Source organism: Scyliorhinus canicula, chromosome 12, assembly GCF_902713615.1.
Source record: "Scyliorhinus canicula chromosome 12, sScyCan1.1, whole genome shotgun sequence".
NCBI classification, from domain to species: Eukaryota; Metazoa; Chordata; class Chondrichthyes; order Carcharhiniformes; family Scyliorhinidae; genus Scyliorhinus; species Scyliorhinus canicula.
In genome coordinates, this window is record NC_052157.1 from 17,249,865 (window position 1) to 17,263,245 (window position 13,381).

The 13,381-nt window shown below is 49.3% G+C and overlaps 1 protein-coding gene across 4 annotated transcripts in view; it reads left to right on the plus strand.

Annotated features, from left to right (window-relative positions):
- LOC119975061 (UDP-glucuronosyltransferase 2A2-like) overlaps positions 1–12,088 on the plus strand; it is a 35,255-nt gene extending 23,167 nt beyond the window's left edge. Inside the window, exons 1-2 of one of the 4 annotated variants that reach the window (XM_038814554.1) lie at positions 1,184–1,397; positions 9,823–12,088. In XM_038814554.1, the coding sequence (XP_038670482.1) occupies positions 9,848–11,458 (1,611 nt within the window). In that variant the 5' untranslated portion in view covers positions 1,184–1,397; positions 9,823–9,847 and the 3' untranslated portion in view covers positions 11,459–12,088. Of the gene's footprint in view, positions 1–1,183; positions 1,398–1,449; positions 1,890–9,822 lie in introns of those variants that run through there. The other 3 variants (XM_038814553.1, XM_038814557.1, XM_038814555.1) reach the window with 3 other exon arrangements.
- The last annotated feature ends 1,293 nt before the right edge of the window (positions 12,089–13,381 follow it).

The window sequence follows — 13,381 nt, forward strand, 5'->3', positions numbered from 1 at the left end:
TCCTTCTTGCAACCGCAGGTCAAAAGCAACATGATTTAAGTGCTTATGAAGTGCCGGCAAAAGAAACAGGTATTATGATTGAAATATAGTAAGAAGTTTTACAACACCAGGTTAAAGTCCAACAGGTATGTTTCAAATCACTAGCTTTCAGAGCACAGCTCCTTCCTCAGGTGAATGAAGAGGTGGGTTCCAGAAACATATATATAAACAAAGTCAAAGATGCAAGACGATACTTTGAATGTGAGTCTTTGCAGGTAATTGAGTCTTTACAGGTCCAGATGGAGCAACTGGAGAGAGGGATAATCACAAGTTAAAGAAGTGTGAATTGTCCCAAGCCAGGCCAGATGGTGGGGTGGGGGGGGGGGGGGGGGGGGGGGGTAAATGTAATGCGACATCAAGCCAAGGTCCCAGTTGAGGCCGTACTCATGTGTGCGGAACTTGGCTATAAGTTTCTGCTCGGCGATTCTGCGTTATCCCTCCCTCCAATTTGGGTACCCCCCCAAATCCTAACCTGGGGAACCCGGAAGCTATGGTTTCAGGTCAGTGGTCTTTCATAGGGACTGGGAGAAAATGGAAAAGTAGAAGGTTATAAGCAAGTGAAATGGGAAAGAGTGGCGTGGCACAGTGGTTAGCACTGTTGCCTCCAAGGACCCTGGTTCGATTCTGACCTTGGCTGACTGTGTGCGGAGTCTGCACGTTCTCCCTGCGTCTGCGTGGGTTTCCTCCGGGGGCTTCGGTTTCCTCACACAGTCCAAAGATGTGCAGGTTAGGTGGATTGGCCATGCGCAAATTGCCCCTTCTGGTCCAAAAGATTAATTGAATTTGCGGGGATAGGGTGGGGGTGTGGGGTTGGGTGGAGTACTCTTTCAATGGGCCGAATGGTCTCCTTCTGTAGAGAGTTTATGATTCTATGAACAAAGGAAGGTCTGAGACAGGAAAACCAAGAGAGATAAAATGACAAAAAATGTATAGGACTGAAGGGAGTAGGAATGGCACAAAGAACAGAAGAGGTGTCCAGAAGTGTCAATGCTCATATTTAGTCCCATCAGAAATTCAGCGACACGACTCTCTGAAGCTTACTGCAGTCACTCACACAGCTAACCCAACAGTTAGTTCCCACTCAGCCTTGGCAATTCCTCCACTCATTCAGTCTTTCTGCTCTTAGTTTAATATTGGCGGCGGGAGGGGTGGAGAACTACTTAAATGCTTTGTGTCGTCATGAATATCGAGCAATTCTGAATGGAAGGGGTTAAACACATACTTATCAGATCGGGTAAAGGCTAGCTCAGATGGCGGCAAGAGAAGAACAAGGTTCAGAGTTACACAATCAATTAAAACTTTGGACTAAACTTTCTTCACCCCCGCGTCAACAAGACATTTAACGGATTCATCAGTAAGTAAGCGATGACTCTATAAATTTGCAATCTGCTGTTGGATAAAATAAATCTTTCCGACGTGAGCAACTGTTCAGATTCATAGCGACTGTACAAACAATTGTTGTGGGCGCAGAACTGGTCAAGAAACAAATGGCAGTGTAACTGTCCTTTCACAAAGAACCAGAATCCGCACAAAAAATCAAGAAAGGAACGGTCTGCTGCTTTGCAACCCCAGTCTTGAAAACTCGGTCGCTGGTTTTCAAGAAGTAAATAAATAATTTAGTGCGCCTCATTTTCTCAGAATGGCGACAGGCTGGGTTCAAAGCAGAAGTGTTGAGGTGGAAAGTACATGTTTGTGAACTGACAACCACTCCTCCCGCTGGGGTTCCAGGATTGGCCCGGAGTCTCCAGAAATTGATCAATCTCTCGGACACCGCCGCGATGTACAACCCTGGGGAAAACTGTAACATTAAAAGGATGTTGTCAGATTCTTCGAACATTTCTCTTTACCAGGTATAAAAATGTTGAAAGGGGGGGGGGGGGTCAAGGGGTCTCACCATCCTCCTCCAGTGCCTCCCACATTTGTCCAGCTGGGTGAGGCTGGACCTGCTTGTTTCCATTCTTATCTATCTAACTTTGGTAAGAGTCTTACTTGTAATGGCTTATTTTCCTGCTCCCACGCTGTTATCCCTGGTGTCCCCCAAGGAATTCTCCTTGACCCCCCCCCCCCCCCTAATCCCAGTTCCCATCTATACACACCCTTGGCAACATCACCTGAAAGCACAGCAGAAAGCACACAGAAAGGGGCAGCACGGTAGCATGGTGGTTAGCATAAATGCTTCATAGCTCCAGGGTCCCAGGTTCGATTCCCGGCTAGGTCACTGTGCGGAGTCTGCACGTCCTCCCTGTGTGTGCGTGGGTTTCCTCCGGGTGCTCCGGTTTCCTCCCACAGTCCAAAGATGTGCGGGTTAGGTGGATTGGCCATGCTAAATTGCCCGTAGTGTCCTAAAAAAGTAAGGTTGGGTTTTGGGGGGTGAGGGGGGTTTGTTGGGTTACGGGTATAGGGTAGATACGTGGGTTTGAGTAGGGTGATCATTGCTCGGCAAAAGATCGAGGGCCGAAGGGCCTGTTCTGTGCTGTACTGTTCTATGTTCTATTACTGACATGCTGCCAACACCCAGCTGTACTTCACCACCACCACCCCCAACCCCAACACAGTCACCAGTTTATCAGACCGATTGACCGACATCCAGCGAGGTGAGCAGAAATGTCATTTAAAATAAAAATGCTTTTATTGATATTTTTCATTTTACACAGGAACAAAGGTATGCGGATTGGGTACAATTTACAAAAGCTCTCCACGAGCATCAATCCCCCCCCCCCCCCCCCCCCCCCCACTCATTTTTATTGTTTTAGGAGACTTTATAGGATCACATATTTTGCAGTAGGTGATTGTCATCACAATGCAGCTCTTTCCCTCCCCTTTTCCTCCCCCTTTGTCGATTGGCTCCATACCCCCCCCCCCCCCCCCCCCCCCACCCCTCCCTTTCCTGTTTTAGATATTTCTTTGGGGGTTTTATTCTTTATGGTCTTGCTCTGGGATCCCTATTGTTCATCCCGGCTGTTCCGGAACCTCCCCCTCCTCTCTCCCTGACCTCCACCTTTTGTGGAAGCCCTCGGATGACGAACTTGATTTTTCTCAGCTGGAGAAATTCCGACAGGTCTGCCAGCCAGTCTACAGCTGTGGGTGGTGCTGCTGATCTCCAGCTGAGCAGGATTTTTTGGCGGGTGATTAGGGAAGGACAAACAAGGGCCCTTGTCGCCATAAATAGCTCTGTCCAATACCCCAAAGGCTGCGACTCTTATGCCCTGCGCCATCCTCACCCCCACAACCTTGGGTATTGCCTTGCAGAAGGCTGGCCAGAACCCAGCAAATCTGTGGCAGGCCCAGGACACGGGGCGTGGTTGGCCGGGCCTCCCTGGCACTGTTCACACTTGTCCTCCACCTCCGGGAAGAACCTGCCCCTTCAGATTCTTGTCAGGTATGCTCTGTGCACCACTTTCAGTTGCATGAGGCTTAGCCATGCGCAAGTGGAGGTGGAGGTGGCCCTGTTCAGTACTTTGCCCCACCCTATTTCCATTCCTAGTTTTTCCTCCCAATTTTCTCATGCTTCGTCTAGTGGGGAGCATGTCCTTTCTAATAGTCATCCATACAGGTACCCATAGTCCCCCCCCTCCCAGGTTATATGCATCCAGCAATTCCTCTAATATTGTGCATCTCGGGGTCTGTGGGTATGTTGTTGTCTCCTTTACGGAGGAAGGTCTTAAATATAGATGTCGGAATTCATTCCTGTTGGTTAGCTGCAGTCTCTCTGTCAGTTCCTCGAGGGCTGCCAGCCTGCCCTCTGTTTAGAAGTCCCTAATAGTCAGTGTCCACCTGTCCTCTCTCCACCTCCTAAAGGCGGCGTCTAGCATGGCTAGCACAAACTTGTGGTTGCCGCAGATGGGGGCCATAGTGGACATTTTGGTTGGACAGAAGTGCTGTCTCTTTTGGTTCCAGGTTCAGAGTGTGGCTACCACCATTAGGCTTGTTGGGTGTTTGGTTGCCAGGGATGGAAGTGCCCAGAGAGTCGTCCATGAAAAGAAGCTTTGCTCCGTCCTTACCCATTCCATTTCTGGTTCTTTCACCCATCCCTCACTCTTTCTGCAGTGGCTGCCCAGTGTTAGTACTGCAGGTTTGGGAGGGCCGGGCCCCCCATGTTTCTTCTTCTTTGTAGGACCTTTTTGGGGATCCTTGGGTCGAGCCCAAGATGGCTCCCAACTCTCTCAGGAGCTTCATGGTCCATTCCATTTCGTTTTGTGGGTCTGAGATGCAGAGGAGCATGGAATCTGCAGAGTGAGACTCTGTGCTCTCTGTCTCCTCTTCGGATTCCCTTCCAGCTTCTCGTGCTCTGAGGGTGATCGCCAGAGGCGCAGTTGTCAGGGTGAGTAGAAAAGGGGACAGCGGGCATCCCTGTATTGTGCCTCTGTGCAGCTGGAAGTATTCAGAGCTGGTGGTGTTGGTACGTATGCTCACCTTGGGGGCATTAAGCAGGAGTTTCGGCCATGAGGTGAACCCTGTCTCCAGCCCAAACAACTCTAAAACATCAATGAGGTACTTCCACTCGACTCTGTTGAAGGCCTTCTCTGCGTCCAGGGAGATGATCACCTCTGGTGTTCTTTCCCGGATGGGGTCATTATCATGTTTGCAGTCGCCTGATGTTTGTTGTTAGCTGTCTACCCTTAACAAAGCCCTTCTGGTCCTCTGCAGCCACCTCTGGTATGCAGTTCGCCAGCCGCTTAGCCAGGATTTTTGCGAGTATTTTCACGTCCACACAGAGCAGCGAAATGGGTCTGCATGATTCGTTGGGTCTTTGTCTTTCTTGGGTATCAGTGATATGGTGGCTTGTGTTAGAGTTGGAGGCAAGGTGCCCCTCTCGAGTGAGTCTGTGAACATCTCCCACAGGTACGGAGCCAGTGCTGTCGCAAATTGTTAGAAGCAGAAATTAGAACTGGTAAATATTAGGAAGACCAAAGCCCCGACTACAAATTCCATTCCATAGCCACCGACTCGGTGCTCCCTCCCACGCATCTACCTCAGGCTGACCAAGACTGTTCACATCTTTGGTGTGATATATCACTTTGAAACCAGCATCCGACCACACACTCCTGCCATTATTCAGAAAGCCTCTGTAACTTTGCCTGACTCCGCCCCGGCCTCAGCTCATCTGCCGCTGAAACCCTCGTCCATGCCTTTGTTGTGGACTTGATTCTTCCGACGCACCTTTGGTCAGCTTCCCATCTTCTACTGTCTGTAAACTTGAAGTCACTCAAAACTCAGCCACCCCTGTTCTTAGAACATAGAACATAGAACATAGAACGATACAGCGCAGTACAGGCCCTTCGGCCCTCGATGTTGCACCGACATGGAAAAAATCTAAAGGCCATCTAACCTACACTATGCCCTTATCATCCATATGCTTATCCAATAAATTTTTAAATGCCCTCAATGTTGGCGAGTTCACTACTGTTGCAGGTAGGGCATTCCACGGCCTCACCACTCTTTGCGTAAAAAACCCACCTCTGACCTCTGTCCTATATCTATTACCCCTCAATTTAAGGCTATGTCCCCTCGTGCTAGCCACCTCCATCCGCGGGAGAAGGCTCTCGCTGTTCACCCTATCTAACCCTCTGATCATTTTGTATGCCTCTATTAAGTCACCTCTTAACCTTCTTCTCTCTAACGAAAACAACCTCAAGTCCATCAGCCTTTCCTCATAAGATTTTCCCTCCATACCAGGCAACATCCTGGTAAATCTCCTCTGCACCCGTTCCAAAGCTTCCACATCCTTCCTATAATGAGGCAACCAGAACTGTACGCAATACTCCAAATGCGGCCGTACTAGAGTTTTGTACAACTGCAACATGACCTCATGGCTCCGGAACTCAATCCCTCTACCAATAAAGGCCAACACACCATAGGCCTTCTTCACAACCCTATCAACCTGGGTGGCAACTTTCAGGGATCTATGTACATGGACACCGAGATCCCTCTGCTCATCCACACTACCAAGAATTTTACCATTAGCCAAATATTCCGCATTTCTGTTATTCTTTCCAAAGTGAATCACCTCACACTTCTCCACATTAAACTCCATTTGCCACCTCTCAGCCCAGCTCTGCAGCTTATCTATGTCCCTCTGTAACCTGCAACATCCTTCCGCACTGTCTACAACTCCACCGACTTTAGTGTCGTCTGCAAATTTACTCACCCATCCTTCTGCGCCCTCCTCTAGGTCATTTATAAAAATGACAAACAGCAACGGCCCCAGAACAGATCCTTGTGGTACGCCACTCGTAACTGAACTCCATTCTGAACATTTCCCATCAACTACCACTCTCTGTCTTCTTTCAACTAGCCAATTTCTGATCCACATCTCTAAATCACCCTCAATCCCCAGCCTCCGTATTTTCTGCAATAGACGACCGTGGGGAACCTTATCAAACGCTTTACTGAAATCCATATACACCACATCAACTGCTCTACCCTCGTCTACCTGTTCAGTCACCTTCTCAAAGAACTCGATAAGGTTTGTGAGGCATGACCTACCCTTCACAAAGCCATGCTGACTGTCCCTAATCATATTATTCCTATCTAGATGATTATAAATTGTATCTTTTATAATCCTCTCCAAGACTTTACCCACCACAGACGTTAGGCTCACCGGCCTATAGTTACCGGGGTTATCTCTACTCCCCTTCTTGAACAAAGGGACCACATTTGCTATCCTCCAGTCCTCTGGCACTATTCCTGTAGCCAATGATGACATAAAAATCAAAGCCAAAGGCTCAGCAATCTCTTCCCTGGCTTCCCAGAGAATCCTAGGATAAATCCCATCTGGCCCCGGGGACTTATCTATTTTCACCTTGTCCAGAATTGCCAACACTTCTTCCCTACGCACCTCAATGCCATCTATTCTAATAGCCTGGGTCTCAGCATTCTCCTCCACAATATTATCTTTTTCTTGAGTGAATACTGACGAAAAGTATTCATTTAGTATCTCGCTTATCTCCTCAGCCTCCACACACAACTTCCCACCACTGTCCTTGACTGGCCCTACTCTTACCCTAGTCATTCTTTTATTCCTGACATACCTATAGAAAGCTTTTGGGTTTTCCTTGATCCTACCTGCCAAAGACTTCTCATGTCCCCTCCTTGCTCGTCTCAGCTCTCTCTTTAGATCCTTCCTCGCTTCCTTGTAACTATCAAGCGCCCCAACTGAAACTTCATGCCTCATCTTCACATAGGCCTCCTTCTTCCTCTTAACAAGAGATTCCACTTCTTTGGTAAACCAGGGTTCCCTCGCTCCCTCCCTTCCTCCCTGCCTGACTGGTACGTACTTATCAAGAACATGCAATAGCTGTTCCTTGAACAAGCTCCACATATCCAGTGTGCCCAACCCTTGCAGCCTACTTCTCCAACCAACACATCCTAAGTTATGTCTAATGGCATCATAATTGCCCTTCCCCCAGCTATAACTCTTACACTCACTCAGAACCATTCACCCCTCCACCCCGGTACTCAAAGGCTCCTGGACAAGCAATGCTTTGGTTTTGAAATTCTCATCCTTATTTTCAAGCTCCTCGCTTTGGGCGAGATTCTCCGACCCCCCGCCTGGTCGGAGAATCGCCGGGGGGGCGCAGCGTGAATCCGGCACCGGAGATTCGGCGGGGGCGGGAATCGTGCCGTGCTGGTCAGCAGCTACTCGCAGCGGCCCCCCTGGCGATTCATCGACCCGCGATGGGCCGAAGTACCGCTCGTTCTATGCAGGTCCCGCCGGCGTAAATTGGACTGGACTAGGTCCCTTACCAGCGAGACCTGGCGGCGCAGAAGTGCTCCGGGGTCCTGGGGGGGGGGGCAGGGCGATCAGGCCTCTGGCCACGGGGGGTGCCCCCACGGTGGCTTGGCCGGTGCGGGCGGACCTGTGCCGTGGGGGAACTCTTTTCCTACGCACCAGCCGTGTAGGCCTCAGTGATGGCCGGCGCGAAGGTGAACCCCCCACTGCGCATGCATGGGGATGACGTCAGCAACCACTGCACTCCCGCGCATGCGTGGACTCGTGCAGGCCGGCAGTGTCCCTTCGACTCCGGCTGGCGTGGCGCCAAAGGCCTTCCATGCCGGCTGGCGGGGCGCAAACCACTCCGGCGCCGGCCTAGCCCCTGAACGTGCAGTGGATTCCGCACCTTTGGGGCCGCCTGACGTCGGAGTGCTTCACGCCACTCCGTCCCCCCGAGACCAGAAAAGGCCCTAGGGTTGCTGGCGCCCCGGGCAAGCTGAACTTTGGCGCACTTTGGGGGGGGGGGGGGCTCCGTTCACTGGGGGGGTGGGGGGGGGCTCCGTTCACTGGGGGGGGGCTCCGTTCACTGGGGGGGGGGGGGCTCCGTTCACTGGGGGGGGGGCTCCGTTCACTGGGGGGGGGGGCTCCGTTCACTGGGGGGGGGGCTCCGTTCACTGGGGGGGGGGCTCCGTTCACGGGGGGGGGCTCCGTTCACTGGGGGGGGCTCCGTTCACCGGGGGGGGGGGGACTCCGTTTGCCGGGGGGGGGGCTCCGTTCACTGGGGGGGGGCTCCGTTCACTGGGGGGGGGCTCCGTTCACTGGGGGGGGGGCTCCGTTCACCGGGGGGGGGCTCCGTTCACCGGGGGGGGGGGGCTCCGTTCACCGCGGGGGGGGCTCCGTTCACCGGGGGAGGGGACTCCGTTTGCCGGGGGGGGGGGAGGGGGGTGGGGAGTGACCTGGTACATGATCGGGACCCACCAATCGGCGGGACGGTCTCTCTGTCGCAGGCCTCCTTTCTTCCACCGGCGAGCCTGGATCCATCTGCCATGTTTGTGCGGGGCGGCCACCGCGCATGCGCTGGTTGGCACCGGCCCAACTGCGCATGCGCCGGGTCTCTGACGCCAGTCACGCACTCCTTGATGGCGCCCCCAGCACATGGCGCCCCGGGCGACTGCCCGTGTTGCCGGTACCTTGAGCCGGCCCTGGCCGAGACCTTCCGCCCCGCCAGGAAGGGGAGAATCCCGCCCCTGAATTTAGCTAATTCTGCTCTTGAGTATCCCCAATTTTGATTACTGCATCATTGCTGGCCAGGTCCTAAACTGTGGAATTCTTTCCCTCAACAATCGTCCACTCAACCTCCCTTTTCCCCCTTTAAGACACTCCTTAAAATCAATCTGTTTTTTGGCCATGCGTGCAAAAATCATCTAATGTGACTTGGTGCCAAATGTTGCTTTAAAATGCTCCTGTGAAGCACCTTGGGACGTATTATTAGGTTGTATGTGCGATTTAAATATAAATTGTTGGTGCTGTTGAAGAAACTTGATAAACTCTTGTCACGAGCTGCAACTCCAAGAGAATTTACCAACAGGGCCTCGAGCTTGATTTTGTTTAAGCAAAACACTGTTCTGGTATTAAACACTGTGCTGGTCTGGCAGCAGGGTAGCATGGTGGTTAGCATAAATGCTTCACAGCTCCAGGGTCCCAGGTTCGATTCCCGGCTGGGTCACTGTCTGTGTGGAGTCTGCACGTCCTCCCACTGTGTGCGTGGGTTTCCTCCGGGTGCTCCGGTTTCCTCCCACTGTCCAAAGATGTGCGGGTTAGGTGGATTGGCCATGCTAAATTGCCCGTAGTGTCCTAATAAAAGTAAGGTTAAGGGGGGGGTTGTTGGGTTATGGGTATAGGGTGGATATGTGGGTTTGAGTAGGGTGATCATGGCTCGGCACAACATTGAGGGCCGAAGGGCCTGTACTGTTCTATGTTCTATGTTAAAGGAGTGGAAACAACGGGAATGTCACATTAATTCCAATGTATTCTCGTGTCACTGTTACTTACATTCGATTCTCCAATAGGAATTGGATATCTGTCCTTCTGAGTATGGAGCCTTCTGGATGGAGAAGTCAATTACTGGCTGCTTGTATCCTTACCATCATCACCCTGTCTTGTCCTATTACCGAGGGGGCTAATATATTGGTTGTTCCTGTTGATGGAAGTCACTGGATCAATATGAGAATTCTAATAGAAGGACTGAAACTTCATGGACACAGTATCACCGTGGTTCATCCCTCAGAAGCTTGGTACACCAAGGAGAGGTCTGATCTCTATCGATCCATTGTGGTTCAAACGCAAAAATGCCTTGGCAAGAATGAAACTGAAAAAGTAATACAAAGATATCTACAAAACACATTGGCAGCCTTAAACAATGGTCTGATGCCATGGGTCTTCGTTCAGCTACAATATGAGCTATGGTCTGCTTTGTATTCATACCATGCTTGTGCTAGAGATTTCACCAGTGCAATTTTCAATACTGAAGGAGTGCTGAGGCAACTTGAAGATGCAAAATTTGACTTGCTGCTTACTGATCCTGCTTTTGGCACAGGTCCAATCCTTGCTTATTATTTAAAACTCCCTTTGGTGTATAATGTTCGATGGTTCATGAGTGGGGAAGCTCATTTCCTCTCTGCCCCATCACCACCTTCCTATATCCCAATCGTTGGATCTCAATTTACAGACAAAATGAGTTTTCTACAAAGAACACTAAATGTCATCTTAAATCTTTTTCAACTATCTGCTTCAAGATTTATTATTCAGCCCATTTACAATGAACTCTGCCATCGCCATCTGGGCCCCGACACAGATATTGAGATGATTCTCCTGAGGGCAGATGTGTGGCTGATGAGAGTTGATTTTATATTTGAATTCCCGAGACCCACCATGCCAAACATTGTTTACATTGGGGGATTCCAGTGTAAACCATCCAAACCTCTCGCAGCAGAGTTTGAAGAATTTGTCCAATCCTCAGGGGATCATGGGATTATTGTGATGTCTCTGGGGACCATTATCAGCTCTTTGCCAATGCAAATTACAATGAAAATTGCAGAGGCCTTTGCTCAAGTACCTCAGAAAGTTATTTGGAGATACGATGGAAAGATCCCTCCCAACATAGGAAATAATACGCTACTGGCAAAATGGATCCCTCAGAATGACCTTCTAGGGCACCCCAAGATACGAACATTCATTTCCCATGGTGGCACCAATGGAATTTATGAAGCTATCTATCATGGAGTGCCAGTAGTTGGCATTCCTCTGCTTTTTGACCAGTTTGACAATTTACTCAGACTTGAAATCCGAGGTGGAGCAAAAGTGATAGATATTGCAACGTTGCAGTCATCAGATCTCTTGCAAGCACTTCATGAGGTCATAAACAACACGTCCTATCGGGATAACATGCAGAAACTCTCTGCTCTCCACAGGGATCAACCAGAGTCTCCAATGGAGAGAGCCATTTTCTGGATTGAGTATGTTGCTCGGCACAAAGGTGCAGCACATTTACGCTCAGAATCGTACCGACTCCCTTGGTATGTTTACCATTGTGTAGATGTGATGATTTTCCTGCTGTCTCTGGTCCTAATGGTTACAGTGCTGACAGTTCTATTGTTGAAGAGACTTTGTACCATTGCTCGGAAGAAGAAACAAAAGATTCAGTAAGGTTGACTACTTTGAATCAGTGGGAGCGGCGCTTTGAGTTCTTCCAATTATACGGAGAGAGTTTAATGCAGTCAGGAAATGCGGGGAATGGCTTTTTTAGATACTCTATCATGAATTTAGCAAAGGAAAATATCAAAGGGTGTCAGTATGTCAGTCAATTGATCTCCTTTGTACAGTTATTGACATGGAAATGCTGTACTTACATACAATTTTATATGATAGAACAACATGTTTTTTCTTAAGTATTTATTCAAAGCTAATCATCACATTAGTTCACGTGTGGCCAAGAACATAATGTAAGAATGTGAAATTTCTGGGAATCACTGACAGATACCCTCTTCCGCTACAGTGATTTTAACCCCCGCTCTCGAATCAATAACGATATCGACCACAGCTCACCATGGGTTTGTCAGCATGTCTGGTTTGTTTACCAAATGTCCCACTGGTTTTGGTGAGTTAGTGAGCCATGCCATAGCCAGGAAATATTTCCTCAGCTGCTGCCAGGATCATTTGATATTCATCTTGGGTGTTATCCCCTCATTGCTCAAGAACGGAATACCATGACTTCTGATTGTAAAATACTGTTACTTATATAGTCACATATATTAATAAAGAAATGTTACTGCATGATTTGTCTGTCTGCCTTTTGGTGATTTTGACATGTAGAAGCAAGCTTTTTCACACATGGATCCTAATAGAGAGTTGTTGTGTAATTTGGACCAATTGATTCAGACAATTTCAGTGAGCATTTTGTTGGGAGGTACAAAAGAGGCAATAGAAAATGAAGGTTACAATTCCAGAGTAGCTAACAGAAGCAGAGGAATCTGGGGGCATTTGTGCACAAATCCTTGAATGTGCAGGTCAGGTTGAGAAAGTGGTTCAAAAGACATACAGGATCTTGGACTTCATAGATAGAGGCATGGAGTACAGAGCAATAGGAGAGGCAGTGATGTAGTACAGGCATTGCCAAAGTCGGGGGCGTCACCCCGAAGTCATGGGTTGTGGGCGGGTGTCGGGAGGGTCGCGGAGCCGTCTGTCGTGGAGCTCCTGGTCGCGCAAATCCGCGCACAACAGCCGCAGCAGCTGGCTTTTAATAATGCCGGCTGCAAGCGGCCTTCAAAATAGCCACAAACATATTTTTATAATGCAGCCGCACTGCGCATGTACCCATGCGCACTGATGATTGGGCATGCATGCGCAGTGCAGCGGCACTTTTTAAATACAGTTGCAGCCTTTTTATTACAAGTTCGGGGGAGTTTTTATTTGATGAAATTTCACAGGAATAAAATGCAGAAACTGAAAGTTTTCATCCTCTAGACATTGGAGGTTCACCACATTTCACCCAAACATTACACGGCAAGATAAAATGGTGGGTCGCGCACGTGAGGTCCCCGGAAACAAAGTTTGAAAAACACTGGTGTAGTGGTATTGGCTCTTGACTAGTAATCCAAAGACACAGAGCCATGTTCTGGGGACCCAGAATCTAATCCTGCCATGGTGGATTGTGCAATTTGAATTCAATAAAAAAAAACCTGGAATTAGGAGTCTAATAATGACCATGAAACCATTGTCGATTGTCGTAAAAACCCATCCGGTTTACTCATATCCTTTCGGGAAGAGAATCTGTCATCCTTACCTGGTCAGGCTACATGTGACTCCACATCCACAGCAATGTGGTTGACTTTTAAATGCCCTCAGGGATGGGCAATAAATGCTGGCCCAGCCAGTGATGGCAACATTCCATGAACCAATGAATACAAAGGAAGTTATGGTGAACTTTTATTAAACCATGGTTCAACCCCAACTGGAATATTGTGACCAATTCTGGGTACCACAGAATGACCAAGGTGAGAGAGCAGTGGGAACAAGGGTATCAAAAGTGAAGGTGAGGATGTGACTGAGCAGATTGGTGAACAGAGGGTC